Below are 20,815 nucleotides of genomic sequence, written 5' to 3' on the forward strand. Positions count from 1 at the left end.
ATAAAGTTATCTTATTTCTCTCCTGGATGCAGTCGGTCCATCTAGTCCACGTGAAGAGCAGCTGGTCTTGACATTCAGTCCACTCAGTCAGTTCATCTCTTTCTGGAAAGGTTCTCTGGATCCCAGACAATGTCATTATTTTCCTACTTCGGTATGTTCAGTTACCAGAATCTCATTTATTGAACATCAGTAAATCCCTGCATATTACAGTCAGCTCGTCATATCTCCAGCTTTTTTTCCCAATGTGTGTTTGACTGGAGTGCACAGAAAGGGGAAGAGAGCCGGAGTAGCCAAAGGCTTTGCCGGCACAACTCCCCAGACCCCTCATTTAACAGCAGCAAAGTGCTGCCAGGGAGCAGGCTGACTCTGTGTGTGTGTGTGGGTGTGTGTGTGTGTGTGTATTTGTGTGCACGCAGTGATTTAAAGTGTATTTATTCTGTAGCTTGTAGCTCGGGGAACAGCCAGCGAGGCTGCCAGAGATGAGCAATGATGGGGCACCCACAAACACACACACGCACACTCATATACACACACACCCAGGATGTCTGGGCCTCTCCACTGGGGCCCAACGATCTTCACTTACCCTTCACCCTCCTGAAAGGGAGAAGGGAAAGGAGAGATTATAATATGCTGAGAGACAGAGACAGGGCAGAGACGTCATGGTAAATAAATGGAGTTACTGTACAAAACAAGGATGGGGCAGCGGTTGGATGATATAGGATGGATAACAGACCAAGAGTTTAAGTGGAGAAGGAGAGAGGGAAGAAGCGGGGCAGAGAAGATCATGAGCTGTTAGAAGGAAGAGAAGAGAGAGAGATGGATGAATATAGGAGCAGAAGTAAAGTAATGTTAGTCTAGTGCGATACCTGACAGACACACACACACACGCACTCACAGTATGTAATGCATACACACTCGGGCACATTACAGTGACAATGCCACCCTCTTATCTGACAAGTAAAGGTCAGTAGCAACACTGACCATCTTTCTCTAACTCTTTTGTGTGTGTGTGTGTGTGTGTGTGTGTGTGTGTGTGTGTGTGTGTGTGTGTGTGTGTGTGTGTGTGTGTGTGTGTGTATGTGTGTGTGTATGTGTATGTGTATGTGTATGTGTGTGTGTGTGTGTGTGTGTGTGTGTCTCTGTGTGTGTGTGTGTTTCTGTGTGTATGGCATTCAAACATTATGTATACCTGTGCAGGTGTATGTACAGTATGTGTCTGTGTATTTTCCTAAGCTTGTGTGTCCATACGTGTTCTGTGTGTGGCAGCATGTGTACACACATGCGTACCCTGACATTTGTGTCTTTATGACCTTGCATGTCTGTGTTTGTGTGTACATATGAGCCAGTACTGTGCGATGCCTCTTACTAAGCAGGTTGGATGGATGAGCATGGGCTGTGATTCTGACAACACCACACCTCATTATCAACTGACTCCTGCTGAGACGGGGGGAGAGAGAGAGGGGGAGACAAGTGGGCAGGTGGAGATGAATAGTTGAAGTTATTCATTAACAATCTTTTTATTCCTCTCTCTCTCTCTCTCTATCTTCCTCTGTCTCTATGGACACTCTGAGAGATGCTGAGAAGGAAAAACACCGCATTGTGTTCCCCACTGGGTTCCTGCTCACACACGGTCATCCAGGACCATTTATCTTTAGATGCCAGGGGAACAGTATTACATGCTTTCACTGACAATATTAAGATTACAGTCAACAAACAAAAAGACAAGAGAGACTATTGATTCTGTTTTCAGTTTTGATTTGACATATCCAGAAACAATACACCCCCTCCCATGACAGATGCATTTTTCTCAGGAGCAGTCATCATCTACTCAGAGAAGTTTACTTCCTTTTGTTGAAAGTAACCCCACTGCTTTGAATTAATCAGGCATATTGGTGGCAGAGTGTGTTGACACCTTTTATTATGGTTGTTTTATGACCCACATAAAGGTAACAGAAGAGAAAAAACAATTTCAAGTCTATTGGCCACTATCAGAAGCAATGACACTGTAGAATTATAATGTCTATTATGGTGTAATAACTCTTTAAACCTTCCTCACTCCAGTATTCCTACCATAGACTGCATATAAAGATGGCTAATGTCTCTCCATTTCCTCCCAATGTACAAAAATGAAGGCAAAATTCCCCCAGGTACGAGCCCAGCCATCTTGCGCTGGTGACGTTGGAGTCTTCACAGTATTGGAGCTGTGGTATTAACTTTGCCACCCATAAACCCACCCGCTCAAACGCGAGCAGGACTCTGCTGTCAATCATGATGTCATCAGATACTGTAACTAATTAAAACAAACCTCATCAGAAAAGCAAAGAGACTTGAACATACATCCACGCAGAAAGAACTGCCTAAAATGAAAAAAAAAAATGAAACTATCTTTGGTAAAAATGTATTTTTTTACTTTGAGATTTTTAGTTTGGCCCTTGACCGTCTGTTAAGACGCCTCTGCCAGCCACCAGAGATGTTTTGGCTTCATCTTTGGGGAGTTGTCATGTTGTCTATCTATCTATCTATCTATCTATCTTTATATAGAGAAATTCGAGGAAGTAGAGGTAGTCAAGACACCGTTACTTCAGTGGCAGCTCCCTACAATATCCCTTGTGTTTGAACACAAACTGTCCTAAGAAGTGAACAGTTTTCTGCTTTTGACTTTTCTTTCTATGTAACTTTAACTTCAACAAACATTTCTAGGAAATCAAAAAGAGCACTGTGCTGCGCTGTGCACTTCTCAGCTGCTTCAACAGTTGTGGCAAACTTTAACATTTGAAAAGTAGAATCACTGCCTCTTGGTTGTACAGTATGCCTCCATGCATGAGTCAAGTTTCTGTTCCCGAGCTGTGGTGTTGAATAATGGGCAGAACATTTTTTGCACAACTTTATGTTACAGTGTACTTAACCTCTGGCCTTTTGTATACCGAATTTCATAACTTCATCATTTTACCTTATTCGAAATTGTATTTGTGAGGTCACAGTGACTTTCACCTCTGACCTTTGGCCACCAAATTCTGTTTAGTTCACCTTTGACTCATAGTGAACATTTGTACCGTATTTGAAGAAATTTCCTCAGTGCATGCTTGAGATATTGCATTCATGAGAATGGGGCGCCGTGAGGTTAGAGAGTCATTTGCAAGTTCTTCAGCTCGATAAAACATCGTTTATCCAACAAGACATGAGCTGCTTGCACTCCAGTGAACCAGCCTGCATGTGTACTTCATTTTGTGTATTTATTTATTTTATTTTTTTACTTGTATAGCCATTTATGTTACCCAAAGACAAACAAATGAATTTGCTTATGTTATAAATTACTGGCTATTGGCCTTCACAAATCAGCACTATACACACCTTTTCTGGGAGGGCAGTTTTTTTATAAACAGCTTTTCAGAGTATTAAAAAGTTGTCAATTGTTGTGCAGTGAGACAGAAGTCAGAAAAGGCACTTTAAAGTCTTTTTCCTCTGTCAAATGATGCGTGGTTTGTCAAAATACACCATTTCCTTTAAGGGTTTTTTAATTTTTTTATTTAGTACATCATCATGACTCCCGTAATATATTTGGATGGAAATCCAGCAATTGTCATTGCCAACAGCCCGTCATTACATTAGTTTCTTTGAACCCAACATATTTGGCTGTTAGTGCCACCATGCCGCAAATTGAAATAGAATGGATAATGCTGTTACGCTAACAGGCATATATAAAGAATGGAAAGAGAGACTGGGGCGGTTAGCAGTGTCCAGACGAGTGTATCTATCGTGCCAAAGATTATTATGCAGAAAGAGGGAAGAAAGGGAGGACATTAGAGAAAGAAGTGACAGGAAGAGGGAGGACAGAGGGAGACACCCAGAGAAAAGAGTGAGTGCTTATAGGGAGGAGAATCATAACAGGCCCAGATCAATGTGGAGCTCTCTGCAGACTGTCCAATTAGGCTAATGAGTTCAGGGGATTAGCAATGGCTCGCTTTCTCTCACACGCACACATACACACACAATACACACACAGCACACACACTCACTGTACATGCACAATCTTTAAAAAACACATGTTCACCTCAAGCAACACATTCATAAACATATTTATCTTAACTTAACTTAACCTTTAAGACATTTAGAAAATTCAAACGGAAAATCTTGTGTGTGTGTGCTGAGTTGTGTCGACTTGTACTTTCACTAGAAGCCATCAATGTTGCTTTTTGCTACATCATGCTGTTGCCTCAAGCTGTGCTGTAAAAGCCAACCTATTGCGCTTGACGTCACACTGATCTATGGGCGCAGAATACCCCTGTTTTTTCGGAGACCTCATCGGGTCAACTGTGAGAGTTAGCCTATTCTCAAACCAGTTTATTGCACAGTATGTGGAAGATAGGCTTGAAACACACCGGGAGAAATCACAATATGTGAGTGAGATAGGAGAGTAGGTGGATGAGAGAAATGAAAAAGGGTTGGAAGGGGAGAAAATGAGAGGGTTCAGAGGACAGAGCTGAAAGCATAGAGTAAAGTTGCAGAGAGAATAGGAGAGGAGTGAAAATGAGAGTGGAACAAAAGAGAGGGATAGGAGATGGGAGGAGAGGAGCACAGAGAGATCAGAACCGAGGGAGGGCGGAGGAGAAGGAAATATTGGAGTGGAAGGAAAAAAGCGACTGGAGAGATAACCCTCCACACAGACATGGAGAATTACTATTGATCAGGCTTAGCGTGCTTTTTCTCTTTCCTGTTTTTCACTCCTTCGCCTGCCTCCTCCATCTCTCTTTCCTCATCTTTTTTCTCCTCCGCATCCCTCCTCCAGCTCTCCTCTCAGTTTCATCCATCTCTTTTCTCTCCCTCTCTGTTCTCGGCCTGTAATTGCTCTCCTCTGCAGCCTGTTTATAGATACCATAAATTGTCAAGAGGCTGTTTAACTTTTTTAATTTGTCACCATTGTTGTCTGCCTGGCTGTTGATGTGTGGGTCTCCCAATAGCCTTGAGTCTAAACGATTGAAATGCTTGTTTGTGCCTTATTGTATGATGTACCTTACTGCAAAGAGTGAAACTCATCTAGCAATAAGTTCATCCTTCCCAGGTCATTTGTTGGATAAAGAGTTTTGAAATAGGCTGCCAACAATAGTTTGACCATGTTTAAAGCCAGACTTAGCAGCATGGCTCTAGAGATGCCAGTGTCTGTCACTACAGACCATAGACTGTGTAAAATATGAGCAGAGCTTCCAGGTCATTGCAGAAGTGCTTTAAACCTACATTCTTTGTAATGGCCAGCAGGAGGAAAGTGGGTGCATTTTCTACTGTATGTATGTATCACTTGATTTATTAATTCAGTAAACCGTTTCCTATTTAGTTTATGGTCTCAATCGCTAGTTTCAACTCTTCTTCAACATGGCATTATGTTCATTTAGTAAATTATGATCCTATTTAGACTAATAGATGATAAAACAGGGTATGCTTTAGTGCACGACTACCTTGTGATTGACAAGTCACTACCACGGCATGTCCTCTGATTCTGAGGCAGATCCAATCAAGATTATCCTCCCCAGCTCCATCCTCCCATGCTCCATCCTCCCATCCAAATATGTCACTTCTGGCTCCAAAAACCAAGATGGCAACAGCCATGATGGCAAACTCGAGGATTCAGAATGGTAGTCTAACTAACCACTGGGTCAGGGTGTCAGGGTGGGTTTACACTAGGTCCATACTGATATATCTAAACAACTATTGGATGGATTGCCATTAAGTTTGGTACAGACATCCATCCATGTCAAACTCAGAGTGAATTGTAATAACTTTCCTCATCCTCTGACTTATTCCAGCACCATCATTGTGTCAGACGTTTCCTTACTTTATTTTACTATACCATACTTTGGTTTATGACCAAATGCCTGCAAAAATAATGACATTCCCATCAGTCTCAGCCGTACTTGGTTTTTAATGCTAGTGAGAAAATGTTTGCTTGCTACATGCTGAACGAAGATTGCCAACATAGTTAACATTATACTTGCTAAATAGCGACATGTTTGCATTGTGATTGTGAGCATGTTCCTATACTAGTGTTAGCATTTAGTGTTGTTTGTTGACAGCAAATATCCATAACAGCAGGGCAGATGCAGGCAAAGGCAGCTATTTCTATTGTATTGGCGAAAATAAGAGGCTTTCCCAAAATGCATCGAAAAATCTCTCATGATAAGCTTAACATCACCTCATCAAGGAAATATGACAGTGTAATTATGAAGGAAAATATTTTGAAATACACCCAATGCTGGATAAGAAAATATTTTTGCTTCCTGTCAAGTATCTTCTCCTTCAGCCCGTCTTGCTGACTAAAGTGTCACTCTAAATGACACTGTGTTGAACTGAAACTCACCCCATTGAAAACTCCAGTGGTTCCTTGTACGCCATTTGTCGGAGTCTTGCCTCCAAAGTATATTATAAATTATTATATGAAACTATTTATATTTATTTGCTGTTCTCAGCAAATGAACATGGATGCTTCTTTACATAAGCAAAGCTCATTAGCTCTAAGTAAAATTCAAGCTTTACAGTATGCTCCTTTTAAATATTTCTTTACAACTTTCTTAACTTTTTTAAACATTCATAACATTGAATTTAGCTTTCATCTTGTCTGACTTGTTTGGGTGTCTTTCTTTCAGTTTCCATTATCTTCTATTGCTTTGTAGTTTCAGTGGTTGTTGGTCTTTTATCTCTGAAACAGATATTGATATGCTTAGACAGACTTCATGGTCTGAGGACAGAAAATGTGAAGAAACTTAATTTAAAGTGAACCAGTAAGGGCAAGCTAGGGTGATGACAGCTGTCTTTTGGTCTGTTCTCTCTGTCTCTCACTTTGTCTCACTCTGTCTCTCTCTGCCTCACACACACACACACACACTCTCACACACACACATACACACACCTACAGTGTCATTTCAGTTGTCGTCTGGGCGCAGGTGGCAACATGCTTGGGTGCTGTAGTGTTTGAGAGGCGGTGCAAAGCTGGATTGTGATAAGGACAGAACAACTATAAAACCCTTCAGGTCCAGCGTGTCACCACATACTCGTGTACACTCTCACATACACAAATACACACATTTTTCTAACAAATCAACGTCCAGATCTTGACACCATTGTATTGACACTGAAGGGGGCCCTCTAGGCAATGTGGGCTGTGTGTGTATGTGTGTGCATGTGCACTTCTATCCCTCCTGGCTCCACCCTCCATCTCTGCAATTTGCTCCTTTTATCGCACTCAGGGGAGCAAATGGTTTCTATAGCGACAGGCACTAGGAATTTCTTTGAAAACATTTTTTTTCCTTTCAGTTTTGAAGGCCTGAGGAGAGAAAAGATGTGTATGAGAGATCTGGATGAAGTGTGTGTGTCTGCACCATAAGCCAATTATATCTATGACCATTTTTACATTTTGATGAACAGATCATGTTAGCACTAGCATATCTCTCCTGTAGAAGGATTAGCAGATAGTATGTTATGTTTAAATGTTTGGTTTTTCATATGCTTCATGTTTATATTCCTCATTGATTTTTATCATTTTTGATTGTCTCTGAATCAGCATTCCCTTCTTTGTTCAAACACAGACTTAACTCGGTTCAGACCGATGCTAGACGTCACATTGTCACTCAGCATGCTGCCTAGAGGTGGTAAAGCCTCCAGACAGGACAAGGTTTTTTCATGAGGATATGTGTCATAGACCTTGGCAGACGGACACACACACAGAGAGACATTATGTAGTAGTTCCCTCAGAGGCATCCATGTCCTCTCCCTGTCTATCTTCTTTCTCTAATGTCTCTCACATTATTTTTATCCTTTTTGCCTTTCACTTTATGCTCACGAGGAAATTAAGTTTGTCAGCCTCAATATCAAGGGTAGAGTTTGTATCCCAGAATCATAGTCACTGTCCTCACTGTCTGGCATTCTGCTGAGAGAAAAAATTAGGAAACATAATGTCAGGCCAATCATAAATCATTTCACCGGGCATGGAAAACCCTTACACCACAAACCACTGCAGGTAAAAAGGACATAGACATATCCTAAATTGAGATTCCACACTGCTACATCTTGTTATGTTATTTCTTTTATTTGAACAGGGACAGTGCACAATAAAACATTAACCCTGCGTATAACAAGGAGAGATGCATTGCACCGGGTTTTAGCAAGTTGCTATTTTCCACCCGTAGTCCCTAAAATCATTTACTGTGTATATTCAGTATTCTGAATTAGTTTCAGCCCACAATGTCAACTGTTAGCAGCCTACAGGAGCCAGCAACAATTAGAGATCAAACTAGTAGAGTCATAGCATGCAGTGGTATTTGTAGTATACTAATTGAGTGTGTCCAATAAAGCATTTAATACAGTTTACTCATTCAGCCTTGTTATTAGTCGTATTCAAGAGTAAATGGTAGATGTACTTGATTTTCTATTGCACTTTTCTAGTCTACTGACCGCTCAAAGCGCTTTACAACACTTGTCACCTTCACCCATTCACACACACATTCATACACTGATGGCAGAGGCTGCCATGCAAGGTGCCAGACTGACTGCCAGCTGCTCATCAGGAGCAATTTGGGGTTCAGTATCTTGCTCAAGGACACTTTGACATGCTGGGGGAGCCGGGGATTCGAACCAGCAACCGATTACTAGACGACCCGCCCTACCTCCTGAGCTACAGCCGCCCAAATAGAGTCCTAAATGTGATTGACAAAAGTCTTAAATGCTTTGAATTGAAAACAGAGGTTGCGCTTCATGGGCAGCACATCTCAAATTTCCAAGTCAGAGAGGACAGATTAAGATATGATAGAAATGTAATAATCCCAAGGTCAGGGTCAGATAGTGGGACCAGTTTAAGACAATAAGAGTGTAGTGGGAAAATACTGCACATGTGACGACACATAACATCGGTTCCAATATGGACAGGGGTAAGGAGTTTCTCCTGAACAAAGTTGTTTTTGTGTTTCTCATGTTACCAACCCCCTTGTCTTATTCTTGGCTTGGAGCCACAAAAGGTAGTCCAACTTTTTCTAACATCATGTAAACGTACTGCCTTTTAGCTTGTTAGCTCATTTAGCCCGAAAGATAGAAGCTAATGTTGGTATTTACAGCACTAGCACAGGACCTGTGGACCACTGAGAGAAAGATTTTCAAGGCCAGGGCTAGCTGCTGAGCATGCTAATTTCAAAAGATATCTCTGCAACACAAAACATAGATGTCTTTGACATAATGCCAAAACTGCTATTTCTTCATATTCTATTGATAATTGCAAACTAAAGTTTGTTTTTAAAGTAAGACAATTAAGTACATTTGTAAACTAATAGTGAACCATAATAAACAAAAGTAGTATTGGTAATAACGTTGGCAGTGATACTGAAGGTAGTAAACTACTACTAAAAATACTCACATTTGGATCCCAATGACCTAGTTGATAGGTTCCCAAATGGTCCGATATATATTGTGCATCCCTAATAGTTTGGCCAGTACGATCGTGATAAATAAGCACGTGATAAAACGCATTTTGAGTAGTATTACATAGTATTACTGCAGACATCCTGACTGCAGACCTACACAGGCCTCGATTGTATTTTAGAAGAGCCTACAAATGTTTCTACTCCATGATGCATTTTTTGATCAGATGAGAAAAGTAGGACTGCATTTACATGTAGTTGCATTTCTAACTCCTTATTTCATTTATAAAGTAAGGTCTTCATAGTTTGTTTTTACCAGCGTAAAAGCAATAAGTAACAATCTCTATCTTTACTCATTAGTGAACTTTCCAAAGTCACGCTATCTGTTTTGTATTCCATCCATCCAAGTTCAGTCCAGTCGTGACTGTGCAGGCCAGTGCACCTGGGGCAAAATTCATGAAGGCAGAAACGCCTCAGTTTGGGGACTTGATCGAAATTAATGAAACGCTTAGATGGAGAAAGGCACTTTTATTTTTATTTTCTTCCTCTTTCTCTCATTGCAAATCAGGCTATAACCTTTGGACATCTGTGTATTTACTCTTATGTCTGTGTCTGTGCACCTGATTTTGTCCCTCATTCATATATTTGGCAGGATTTTTTAACATTAACTTGTTGAATGTGATGCATAGTTTGTAGTTTATGTGTGTGTTTAGAACTTTGAAAATAAGAAGTGCACACAGACATCCACACCAAGGCCAGCTGCTTTGAATCAGTTTGTCTTCTGAGAGATGGATTGGAGGCTGTCAGTCATGTGTTCTGGGTGGAACTCCCTGCCAAGGCCTCCACTGTCTCTGCCATAGGGAGATAGGACAATAACACACACACACACACACACACAAAACACAGACCCTCTGATACACCGCTCTGCATAATACTCTTTGCCAGCCTCCCCATGTTGTGAAATGGCTTTGCTCCAGCCGTGGCCAAATTTCCTAGCCAGTCCACACACACACACACACACAGCACTCAGCAGCCGCTAAGCCAGGCTCCCTGCCTGCAACGTAACCCTGCTTGATCCTCCATCAGACACACAGACACAGACCCAGTCCACCCTGCTGGGTGGCCGAGTGCACACCATCCACCTGACAGGGAGCAGCAGTCTGTCAAATACATCAAACCGAGACTGGCTTAAAGGTCCAATCCCCTCAACAATCCTGTTCTGTCCAGGCTCATGGACGGGGTTCAGTGTGAAGCACAGAGTGGTGGTGGACTCATTTAAAAAGGCTTCCCCTGCTGGATCCATCTCAAAGTAACACTCGTCCTCTTTTTTCTGTTGGACAGTCAGTGCCCTGTCTGGCATTTGATTGGTGGATATCAACAACAAGAACTGGCTTTACCATAAAGACCCCTTCATGGTTGCATAATACAGACAGGAGTAGGTGAGGGGATTTGGGGTATTTGTAGGTGACAGGTGCAGCTGTAGTGTTTCTGAGTATAAGCAGCAAAACTAAAAACTTAAAGCCCTCTTCTGGCTGCTGCTGCTGGTTGTTGGCGAGAAGGTTTAGTAAGTCATATCCAGTAGCTGTGTTACCCTCACACCACATTTTGTTGACTTTATTCCCACACGTATCTGTGAGTTTACAGAAACATGACTGTAAAGAAGCTTTGACCGGAGCTTTACATCGGGATGTAATGCTTGTTTTTTGCTGCCCTAATTCCTCTGGACATCAGCCAGATTCACGTCCAATTTCTTGCCGCATCAGGTTCCTTCTTGTCTTACATGTCTTTTTTAGGGGGGTGGATGTCCATGTTACTGTCATTTATTTATTTATTTATTTTACCTCAGTGCCTATTGCAGGCTCAGCTGTCCTGATGGTCCCAGAGTGACTTGGCTCATTTTCTTACATTGTGTTCCCTCATGGTTTCTTAACATGTACTTCATTTATTATTTCCCTTATTTCATTCTGTGATTTGTAATTGATAAAGAGAAAGGTTTATATAGATTTGCTCTATGTTAAGTCCTTTAAGGCCTTCTTGTGATGCAGGCCTTTATCAAAAAACAAAGCAGTTAAAGTAAGACTAAGCATCATAAAAAGTTTCGACCTCCACAGTTTCTTCCTCGGTTCCGTTATGTGAAGGTCTGACAGCTCCCTGTGTGGTTTTGTTCCTCAGTAATGAAATTTATTCTGTCGGGCTATGCATGGCGATGGGCAGGATATGACTTTTGTCATCTCCTGCAGATTCCCAGCAGTGGGATGTGTGTGTTTTTCACACAGTAAATTAGAATACACACGAACAATTTTTGGTACATTTTGTTTCCTTTATCAGATAACAAGTCACCTTGGAACAAGACTTAAGAGTCTACAGATCAGCTAGCAGCTCTGTGAGACTGTACTTTGACACAACAGTGCTTTCAGCTAAATGCTAAATGCCATGTTCATTATCTTAGTTTAGCGTCTTAGCATGCTAACATTTCTTAATTAGCACAAAACGCAAAGTACAGCTAATGGGAATGTTACTTTTGTCACTTTTGTAATGTGTAATTTTGTGTGTTAGATGCAACTCAGCCAATGCAATGCACATTTCTGCAAACCATGGATATGTTGAAACATTTATTTATTTTGCAACTTTGTTTTTTTAGGCTTGACTTTCAGTTTTATCTTGTGACGCATGAGGCACAAAAACACATGTTTAGGGTTAGGCTTAAAATACCTGTTTTTGTGGCAACAATCACAGCTGGAGAATGTCCTGAGGTCTTGTTAAAACACCAGTTTCGTTGCCACAAACATGGCTGGAAATTGTCCAGAGGTCTCCTGAAAAATACCCTGTGTTTTCTACACTTACAAATGTTGAAATGTAGTCACTGTAACTCTTGGTAACTTTTAGAAATATCAATATGGTACATAGGCCTATGACGCATACAGATGTGAAAAGTGAGTGCTTTGCAGAAACGTAAGCTGCCAACATTTTATCCTAGCAATTGGGCTAGTTAGATGTTTCACTGGATTGGTGAAAACTTTGACATGCTGGTGGCAAAGTCATTAGTATTTATTATCTAGACACCATAAACTAAATTCCATGGCAATGCATTCAATAGTAGTTGAGATACTTCACTAAAAACCCAAAATTTAAACCGCATATAAGCATTTGGGGAAAAGTCTGTTTTGTGGAATTCATCTAGTAGTTGCTGAGATGTTTCTGTCTCATGCTGCTAGAATGGCTAAAAAGCGTCAGTCAGTAATTGTCAATCTGATTTTATATCACCCCCCTCCCACCTTTCATCTACTTTAGTGAAACGACTAGATTATCATTTCAATCATGAATAAAATTTCATACAGCAGAACATAGCTTGTACTGATCTGCTACAGTACATTTCTTCTTCTCACACATACACTCACTCACACACACATGCACCTCTCAGTAAATGTCAGACCCACCAGGATTCATCTTCAATGCCTGTTAGAAGCCGGGGCTTTGTACTTGAACTAGTCAATGTCCATGAAACTGTGCCCTGCCTTTCCTGGAAACAGCCAATATTTCTGTCTCTCTCCCCCACTCTCCGGCCTATCTGTGCTGTGTGATTAAGGCAATTATCCTGCCTCCTCACGGCACTACAATCCAGGAAAATAGAATACATAGAGCGATAGCAAGCGAGGGAAATTTATAGAGATAAAGAGAGGCGACTGCTGAAAAGTGCTCTTTGGTACAAGGTGGCAAAAGTCGATGGGTCCATTCAGTGTCGAGACTGGTTGGAGCCACAGCATGTACATTATACAGCATCATGGCCGGATTTGTATTCCATGCTATAGCTCAAACTGGTTTTGACCAAGTTAGCTACTTACTTGCTGTTCATGTTACCATTTCATAAGATGTTCCCAAGATACATGGCAGCTTTATTTTTGCAATATGAAGGAGCTTTAAGAAGAGAAGTATTAAGTTGCACTAGCCTGACTGGCCTGACCCAGGTTCAGCTGAGGTGGCCAAAAATGAACTGAACAAATCCTTTTTTTTGTAACTGAACTAAGGATAGGCATATATTAGAAAAAAGTAAAGAGACAAGCAAAGGCGTTGCGCTCCTCTCGGCCTGCAATACGCAGTCCATCCACATTAGTTCTGATCACTGGCTGCCTCGAGGCTTTCTCTCTCTTCTTCCATCGCTCTCGCTCTCTCCTTCCCTCTCTTTGTTTACCACGTAGAGGTTGATTTATGTCGGCTGCACTTGGCAGAGTTGGGTGGCGTGGGCGAGATGCAGCAGCTGAAGGGAAGAGAGAGAGAGAAGACGAGCAGGAGGGAGGAGAAGAAGGGGAAGCAGAATGAGTAAGGCCAAATCGAAGTGATGTATCGCGGGAGAGGAGAGAGAGATGAGCAGAGGGGAGGAAACAAGAGACGGATGAGAATAGTAAGTAAGGAGGGAAAACAGGAGGAGGGAGGTTGTGCGAGGAGACAGGGAGAGGTGTTGGACTGGCCTCAGGTGTCTCACTCTGATTTGTATCTTTTATGATGCGTCTTCATGTCAGAGCAAGGTCTCACACTGCAGTCCCTATGGCTCGATCGCCTCCTGTGGTCTTTTTCTTCCCCCTCCTTCTCATTATGTTTACATGCACATTATAGTCTTATCACTGACAGTCATGGTCAGGATAGGTCAGGTAGAAGCTGATTACATTACATTAAGTTATACTTAAATGATTTCTTTGGGAGACCAGGGCCATTGCAGCTACAGTTGTGAGATAACTAAAGCAAGTGGGGTGTGTTTTCATACGCAGCTGACAATGTAGTCAGAACGTCATGAATGGAAATGTGCAAAGCTTATGGGCTCGTGTACAGAATGTTTAAAAGAGGCAGCAACACACTGTGTACTTAAAAACTTTTTACTTTTATCAATTTTTATTTATGTTTATACATTTAAAAAATTAAATGTACCAACAAAAATACATGGCTAAATACACACGCAGGGCTGAAGGTTAAGTGTTTATACAATGACCATTATGTCATACCTGAGAGAGCTCTAAAAAACAGATAGTTAAGTACCCTTTTTGTGGTTTTTTTTTTTTTTTATTTCAAATGCTTTGTGTTCCTGTGGAATGCCGTTGGTAGCCAAATGCAATTGCCAGAAGTAAAAAGCTGATGTTCAGTTATAAACTAAAATCCCAGTGACATGATTTCAACGTCACCACCACTAAGCTTCCCACTTCACTGTAGGCTACTATACGCACTTAACTTTAGATGGATCAATCTACCAGTTGAAAAGTGGAAATGCACTGGTGATTAGATGAGTTTCTGTGTTTAGCATAATGACATTTTATGTCCACTACAGCCTCTATAGTCCCATGTAGCCACATGTTAGCAGCCACAAGTGGCGGATAACTGACGTATTTTATGTTGTATAGTAAAATGTGAAAATAAGCTTATGTTAACCAGTTTAACTATGGACCTTATTTCAGTCATCTAACCAAAAACCCATTCAAACAACCCATTGACTTCAAGGAAACAAGAATTCAAACTTCTATCCAGTTTTAGGATAATTCCTGCTGCCCTGTATAGTCTATAGTAATCTGGTGCTAAATGCAAACACAAAACATTTCAATATCTTTATTTAGCATTTTAGGTATGTTATTAATTATGCTGGTATTCATTTATAATATGTTATGATTTTGACTCCATGATAGGATGAAAAGTTCAGGGATCATTACAGTTATTAGGGTTATTGAATGTTATGGCAGTCCATTCAATAGTTGTAAGCACATTTCACTAAAATCTACAAATGTGATCTCATGGTGGCGCTAGAGGAATAGTCAGGGGATCAGCAAAGTCATTAGGATACATCATGGAACATGAACAAAATTCCGTGTAGATCAATATTGTAGATGTAGAGATATCTCAATTGGATCGGTGAAAGTTTGACCTGCTGGTGGACTTAAAGGAGAAGTCTGGTAATGGCTGGTAATAGAAGAAAATATGGCAATCACCAAAGTCAGTACGATTTGTCATCTAAGGACCATTATTGTCGATACAAAACTTCATGACAATCCATCCAGTGGAAATGGGACCAAAATGTGTCCAGAAAAAAAACGCCAGGGCAAAATACCCTTTGAGATCAAGCTCATTAGTTATCCTGATGTGGTTATGTGTTGAGAATAACACATCCCTTTTCTTCCATTACAAATACTCTTTTATCTCCCTCTCTTCCTGCAGCCGGTCAGTTGAGCCAGTCGGCTCATTTCTCCCTCCAGCTGCCCTACACTGTGCTGGGCCTCGGACGCAGCGCCAACTTCCTGGACCACCTTTTCGTCGGCATCCCCCGACAGCCAGGAGAGACGGTGAGGGAATATAAGAGGGTTATATTACCTGGGCACTGCACAGCACTCCTGCAGCAAGAGCCACAGGCTGTACTGTCTCACAGAATGTTTGAGGGAGATACACTGAGGTGTATCTGACAGCTCAGACAAGGAGGAAGTAGGTGTGCTGAATAACCAAAGATTTAAAAAAAAAACCTTCAACCCTCTGGGTGCAAATTACATGAAAATAGTTGTTTCATGAAAAGTCTCTTAAAACATGTATAATGCCACTCACATGCCTCATTAAGTCATTTCTGAGCAGCCTAACCTCTTGTGAGTATAACAGTGTATGGCATGCGTGGCCGAGACATTTAACGTCTATGCAATGAGCCTAAAAAGGGAGCGAGAAATGAACAAAAATAGCCTCAGGATCATGGTGTTAGGAATCAGAAAACCTTCCAAGAAAAACATCAGATGGTGGACTAATTCATGTTTAGTGAAATTCAGGCACCTTAAAGTCATAAGCACAGAGCTTAATAGTTGTTTTTCTCCTGCAGCTCAAGCTTTAGTTCACAATGGGCTGGATGTAACGCATGTTGTGGAGATTCAGAAGAGGGTTTACCCTCCACGTATTTCTTTTTAGCAAATTAGAGATTCTAATCAGAGAGAGCAGTGTTTACCTAATCTTGTAGAAAAAAATAGTTTGTTGAGGTTTTTTTTCTTAATCACGCAGCAGTTAATGACCAAAATATGTGATATCTAGTGTTTATATACGCTTCAAAATGTCAGCCAATTTACGAAGCACATAATTAAAAAATGTGAGAAGCCTGTAATCCAAAAAAAGGGTAGTTTTCCTTTTATTTTAGTTGGTTGTGAAATGATTGATCAAGTGTGCTAAACACAAAGAAACAATTAAGACAGACACATCTAAATTATTTTTTCACTCTCCAATTTTCTACTGGAAGTCTTTGGTTTGTTTTTGCATTCATGGATATGGATTTATATTACTTCTCTGAAACACAAGTCGTAATTTCTTTTTGTTCCTTAATTGAATTCTCAAAGTAAGACTTCTTTCTCTTAACAAAACCCTACTCAATATGTTAAGTATGTTCTCTGTTTTGACAGCAGTTAGTTTTGAAGAAGCATATTTCGCAGTCATCATCATTAGAAAAAAGTTTTGAAAGGATATATTGTATTTAATGGCACACAGAGGCAAATGAGGCAGGATCAGGCTGCAAGACTGGAAGTGAGATTTTTTTTTTTTGCCATCTAGTGATTGAAGAGAAGAAGAGACGCTTAAAACGAGTTAAAACACCACAAGGGTGCTTTATGGCAGATAGATTACACATCCTTCTAATAATGTACTGTATGGGATGGTTGATGACATCACCTGGACCAGGAACATCCTCTCCTCACGGCTTTTCCTCTGAGCTTCAGACTCATCTTTGTGTAACAGCCCTGAGTGTAGATGTATAAATGACTGCGCAGCCCATGTGTGCCTCCCGTCATACTACAAGGCACCGTTATATCAATACCCTAAATAATTGATCGGGTTTATGTTTTTAATCTGTTCGTCAGCCACATTTCTACACTACACTACTTCAAATGTCAGCGCTCCTCAGCTCAGTTCTCTCACACGCTCTCCGCATTCATCTCCATCTCCGCTCTCTCTCACGCTCACGTTGCACTTGTCACAGTGAATATTAGGCACGACAGGGCTCTTTTTTCCCCTCCCATGTGGTACCGGGATCTTTGTCAGGCAGCTGATTAGAATTGTAGATGGGTCTGTCCGCGACTCAGACGCTGTAGTGCACCAAGAACACTCATCTCAAACAAGCTGCTTTGTTGTCCCCTCTCTGCACACTCCTTTTTCTTATGCAAAGAAATGTGATCTTTTTTTCGCTCATTTTTCCTCCTCCTCGCCCATTCCTTCTACAAAGTGAATTAATGAATACCTAAAGATGCGGCCCATTATGCCAAGCAGGTTTTTTTTACCCACAGGGACTAGGGAGAGGAGTAACTCCATCAAATCTACCTGTAATGAGGAGGAGAAGGTCTATAAATCCTGACCGCTGCAACACCCTGCTCAGTCGGCACTGTTGGAGCTTCCTGTTTGTCAACTCTCTTTTTACCTTTTAATTTTCTCTCTCTCTCTCTTTATATCTGTCCGGCCCCCATTTTCTCACTACCTCCCCTGCTGTGCCCTTTACAATTTTCTCCTCTACAATGAGAGTTCCTGCCTGCTGTTTCACAGAAGGAGAGATTTTGTAAAATCTACTTGGATATCTTCCATCTTCTGTCCAATCATTCCCCTGTTTTATTCACCCCCTCCCCGTCTTTTTCTTTTGAGTCTCTCTCCTCCTGTTCACTTATCTTCCACCCAGGGGATTCCCTTTGCTGCTCAAAGTGGTTTGCTTCACTAATCAGTCCCCTACTTGTCACTCTCGCTCTCTCTCTGGCTCCCTCACTCTCCATCTCTGTATCCATCTCCCTCGCTCTCTCATAGTGTGCCAGTTTCCCTGGCTTTGAACCAGAGTGTCTCTCTTTCTCTCTGAAGACTTGGGAACACTTTTCTCTTCCAAACAGCCAGATCGGATCTGCTCCCAGGCAGCAGTAGTGGAGGCTGACTCGTCTGCAGCTCTGCTCCCCCGCCAGTTGCCGCACCGACGGCAACGCTTTCCAAGAGCTAAGCGACAATGGCTGGCGGCGAGAATGTGCTCATTATGTAAAAAGCAATGCCGTTGTCTCATGCTTATTCAAAATAGCTGCGAGATGTGGTGCCTCTCAATTGATGAAGAAACGGAGAGTCACAATTAAAGAGCAGCGGCACTCCCAGATTCTGCCGAATGTAGAGCTGGAAATGTTAAGTCCTCACAGCTACAAGCGTGATTACAGCTTTTAAATCTTTAATATGATATCTCTGGGCTCTTAACCCCTAATGAGCCTGAACACAACCCTGGATGCTTTAACATGGGCTAAATCAAGACACAGGGCGAATTGGTTTTAGAAACCTGAAAAAGAAAGCCAACAGACACTGTGTGGTGGTGGGCTTATCCAGAAATAAAATCACTGTTGTATGCAGGGCATAAACACAGTGTGTGTCAGTCTTATGTCAGATGTCAGCATGGGTGGTGAGCCTTAAGGCGGCAAACTACTAAAAATGAAGCCTGAACTTGCAAAGTCAAACTGCTGTCAGACAAATGCTTTTTAAGCTCTCTGATACTTTAACTCTGTGTCTTAACAGTCGCTGCCTGTCCAGCTTAACACCCAAGTGCTGAAATACTCTCACAATGTTTAACTGTGAGTGGACAGAAAAAAAGAATGGATGTAAAAAAGAAAATGATATACACCAGAAACATGCAGTCCAAAGGACACAAGAAAACCATTATTGTTTATGTGACAGGGTTGACCAGGTGCCAGATATGTGTTTATATGGGTCTGGAAGGTAGGGGGTCTGATCCTGCACCCCTGAGCAGTGACGTAACATAAAGAATACTTGAGAAGATGTCACTCAACTCTCATGTCTATAGGTGTTTTCAGTCACTCTGGCTAATGAGACCTATAATCATTTAAAAGCTTGGTGGAGCTGTGTTTGGAATTATGTGATGTGACTAAATTCTAGGAAGTTATATTGTAAATAGTAAGTGAACTTCATTTATGGAGAGCTTTTATCGAAAGGTGCAACGAAAAATAAGACTGAGGCAGCTGTCAATCAAGCACAATCTGTGCACGCCCACACAGGCTAATCAGGCAACATGAGTGAAAACACCTGCGTGGTTCAACAGTGGTGGGTGTGTAGGGCGAGGTTATTAAAGTGAATTAAAATTAATCTAAAAAGTAAAACTAGGTGTGAAAAAACATTTTAGTGAAGTGAAACAAAAGTTTAAAAGCTAGACCAAAAACAAATTGAAAAAATAATATTGTGTACTTGTGTACTCAATAAAATAGGATAAAAACCATACAGGAAATGCCTTTTTTTTTAGTCTTTGTCAATTTGGTCAGATTTGTCAACATAATCATGGAGGCGTTGGTGCAGATGTTTACTGAGACAGAGTTGTCTGCATGAGTGGTTCTCAACCTTTTTGGTATAAATTAGGTTGGTGTTCTTATGCACAAACACACTATAAAGTCTGTTTGGAGTTAAATTCTATCACTGGCATAGGCAATGTAATGTAAAAACTATTCCCCAGTCTAAAATGTTATAAAAAAAAAAATTCTCCACAGCCATCTGGCGACCCTTGGAAATTAACTTGCAACCCCCTTGGGTGTCCCGACCTCTAGGTTGAGAACCAATGTGAGTCAGTTGCCTTCACCAAGTGTTGTTTTTGAAGTGTAACACCAATTTTGAATTGGGCTGCAGCGGTTTACTGGTTTAAAGGTATACTATGGTATAGAAATTGTCCGTTATCACTTACAGTATTGAATCCTACAATTTTAGTGTTATTAAAATATATATATTTTAAGTTTATATCAATTTTCATTATTTTCTGGGCATAGTATTTGGTAAAATTATAAACATATTTTTCTTCAACTAATTAATAAGCTTTCTGTTTTTGTCATTGTACCTGATGATGATGATGATGATGATGATGATGATGATGATAATAATAATAATAATAATAATAATAATAATAATAATAACTGTAATACCATATTGTGAGGCTGTCTAACCATGATATTTTCTGAGATGGTTAATTTATTTTTGGATCTAACGAATAAAAACTAGTCATTTTTAAATAAAAACCACATTGAGAGCAAACCCATTCTGGAAACTAAAACACAAAAACAAAAAATTAAAAACTAATGAAAAGTACAAAAGTATAATGACTCTGGTGTAGCACCTTTTAAAGTGAAAGTGTGGCAGATAATGATATATCTTTAGAAACCTTGAGATTATAATCCACTACTTAACTATAATCACTACTATTTTTTATTAGTGCTGGACAATAATACAGTATGACATTAACATGACATATGAAACAGAGAAGACAAGTGAACAAGATAACATGACTGTAAGTTCATTGGCCATGCAAGTAGGAAATAATTCAGTCAGACCTCGTGAAGTGAAGGTAGGGTTGAGTGACGGGTTTAGAAAAGATGATGTATATTTCATAAAGGCCAAGGCTGAGATAATGTATGGTTCTG

The 20,815-nt window shown here is 40.7% G+C and overlaps 1 protein-coding gene across 1 annotated transcript in view; it reads left to right on the plus strand.

The window, feature by feature from the left end:
• itfg1 (integrin alpha FG-GAP repeat containing 1) overlaps positions 1–20,815 on the plus strand; it is a 154,256-nt gene that overhangs the window by 123,560 nt on the left and 9,881 nt on the right. Inside the window, exon 15 of the mRNA XM_084342494.1 lies at positions 15,588–15,712. Within this exon, the coding sequence (XP_084198620.1) occupies positions 15,588–15,712 (125 nt within the window). The remainder of the gene's footprint in view (positions 1–15,587; positions 15,713–20,815) is intronic.

Source organism: Pagrus pagrus (assembly GCF_965226575.1).
Source record: "Pagrus pagrus genome assembly, chromosome: 1".
NCBI classification, from domain to species: domain Eukaryota; kingdom Metazoa; phylum Chordata; class Actinopteri; order Spariformes; family Sparidae; genus Pagrus; species Pagrus pagrus.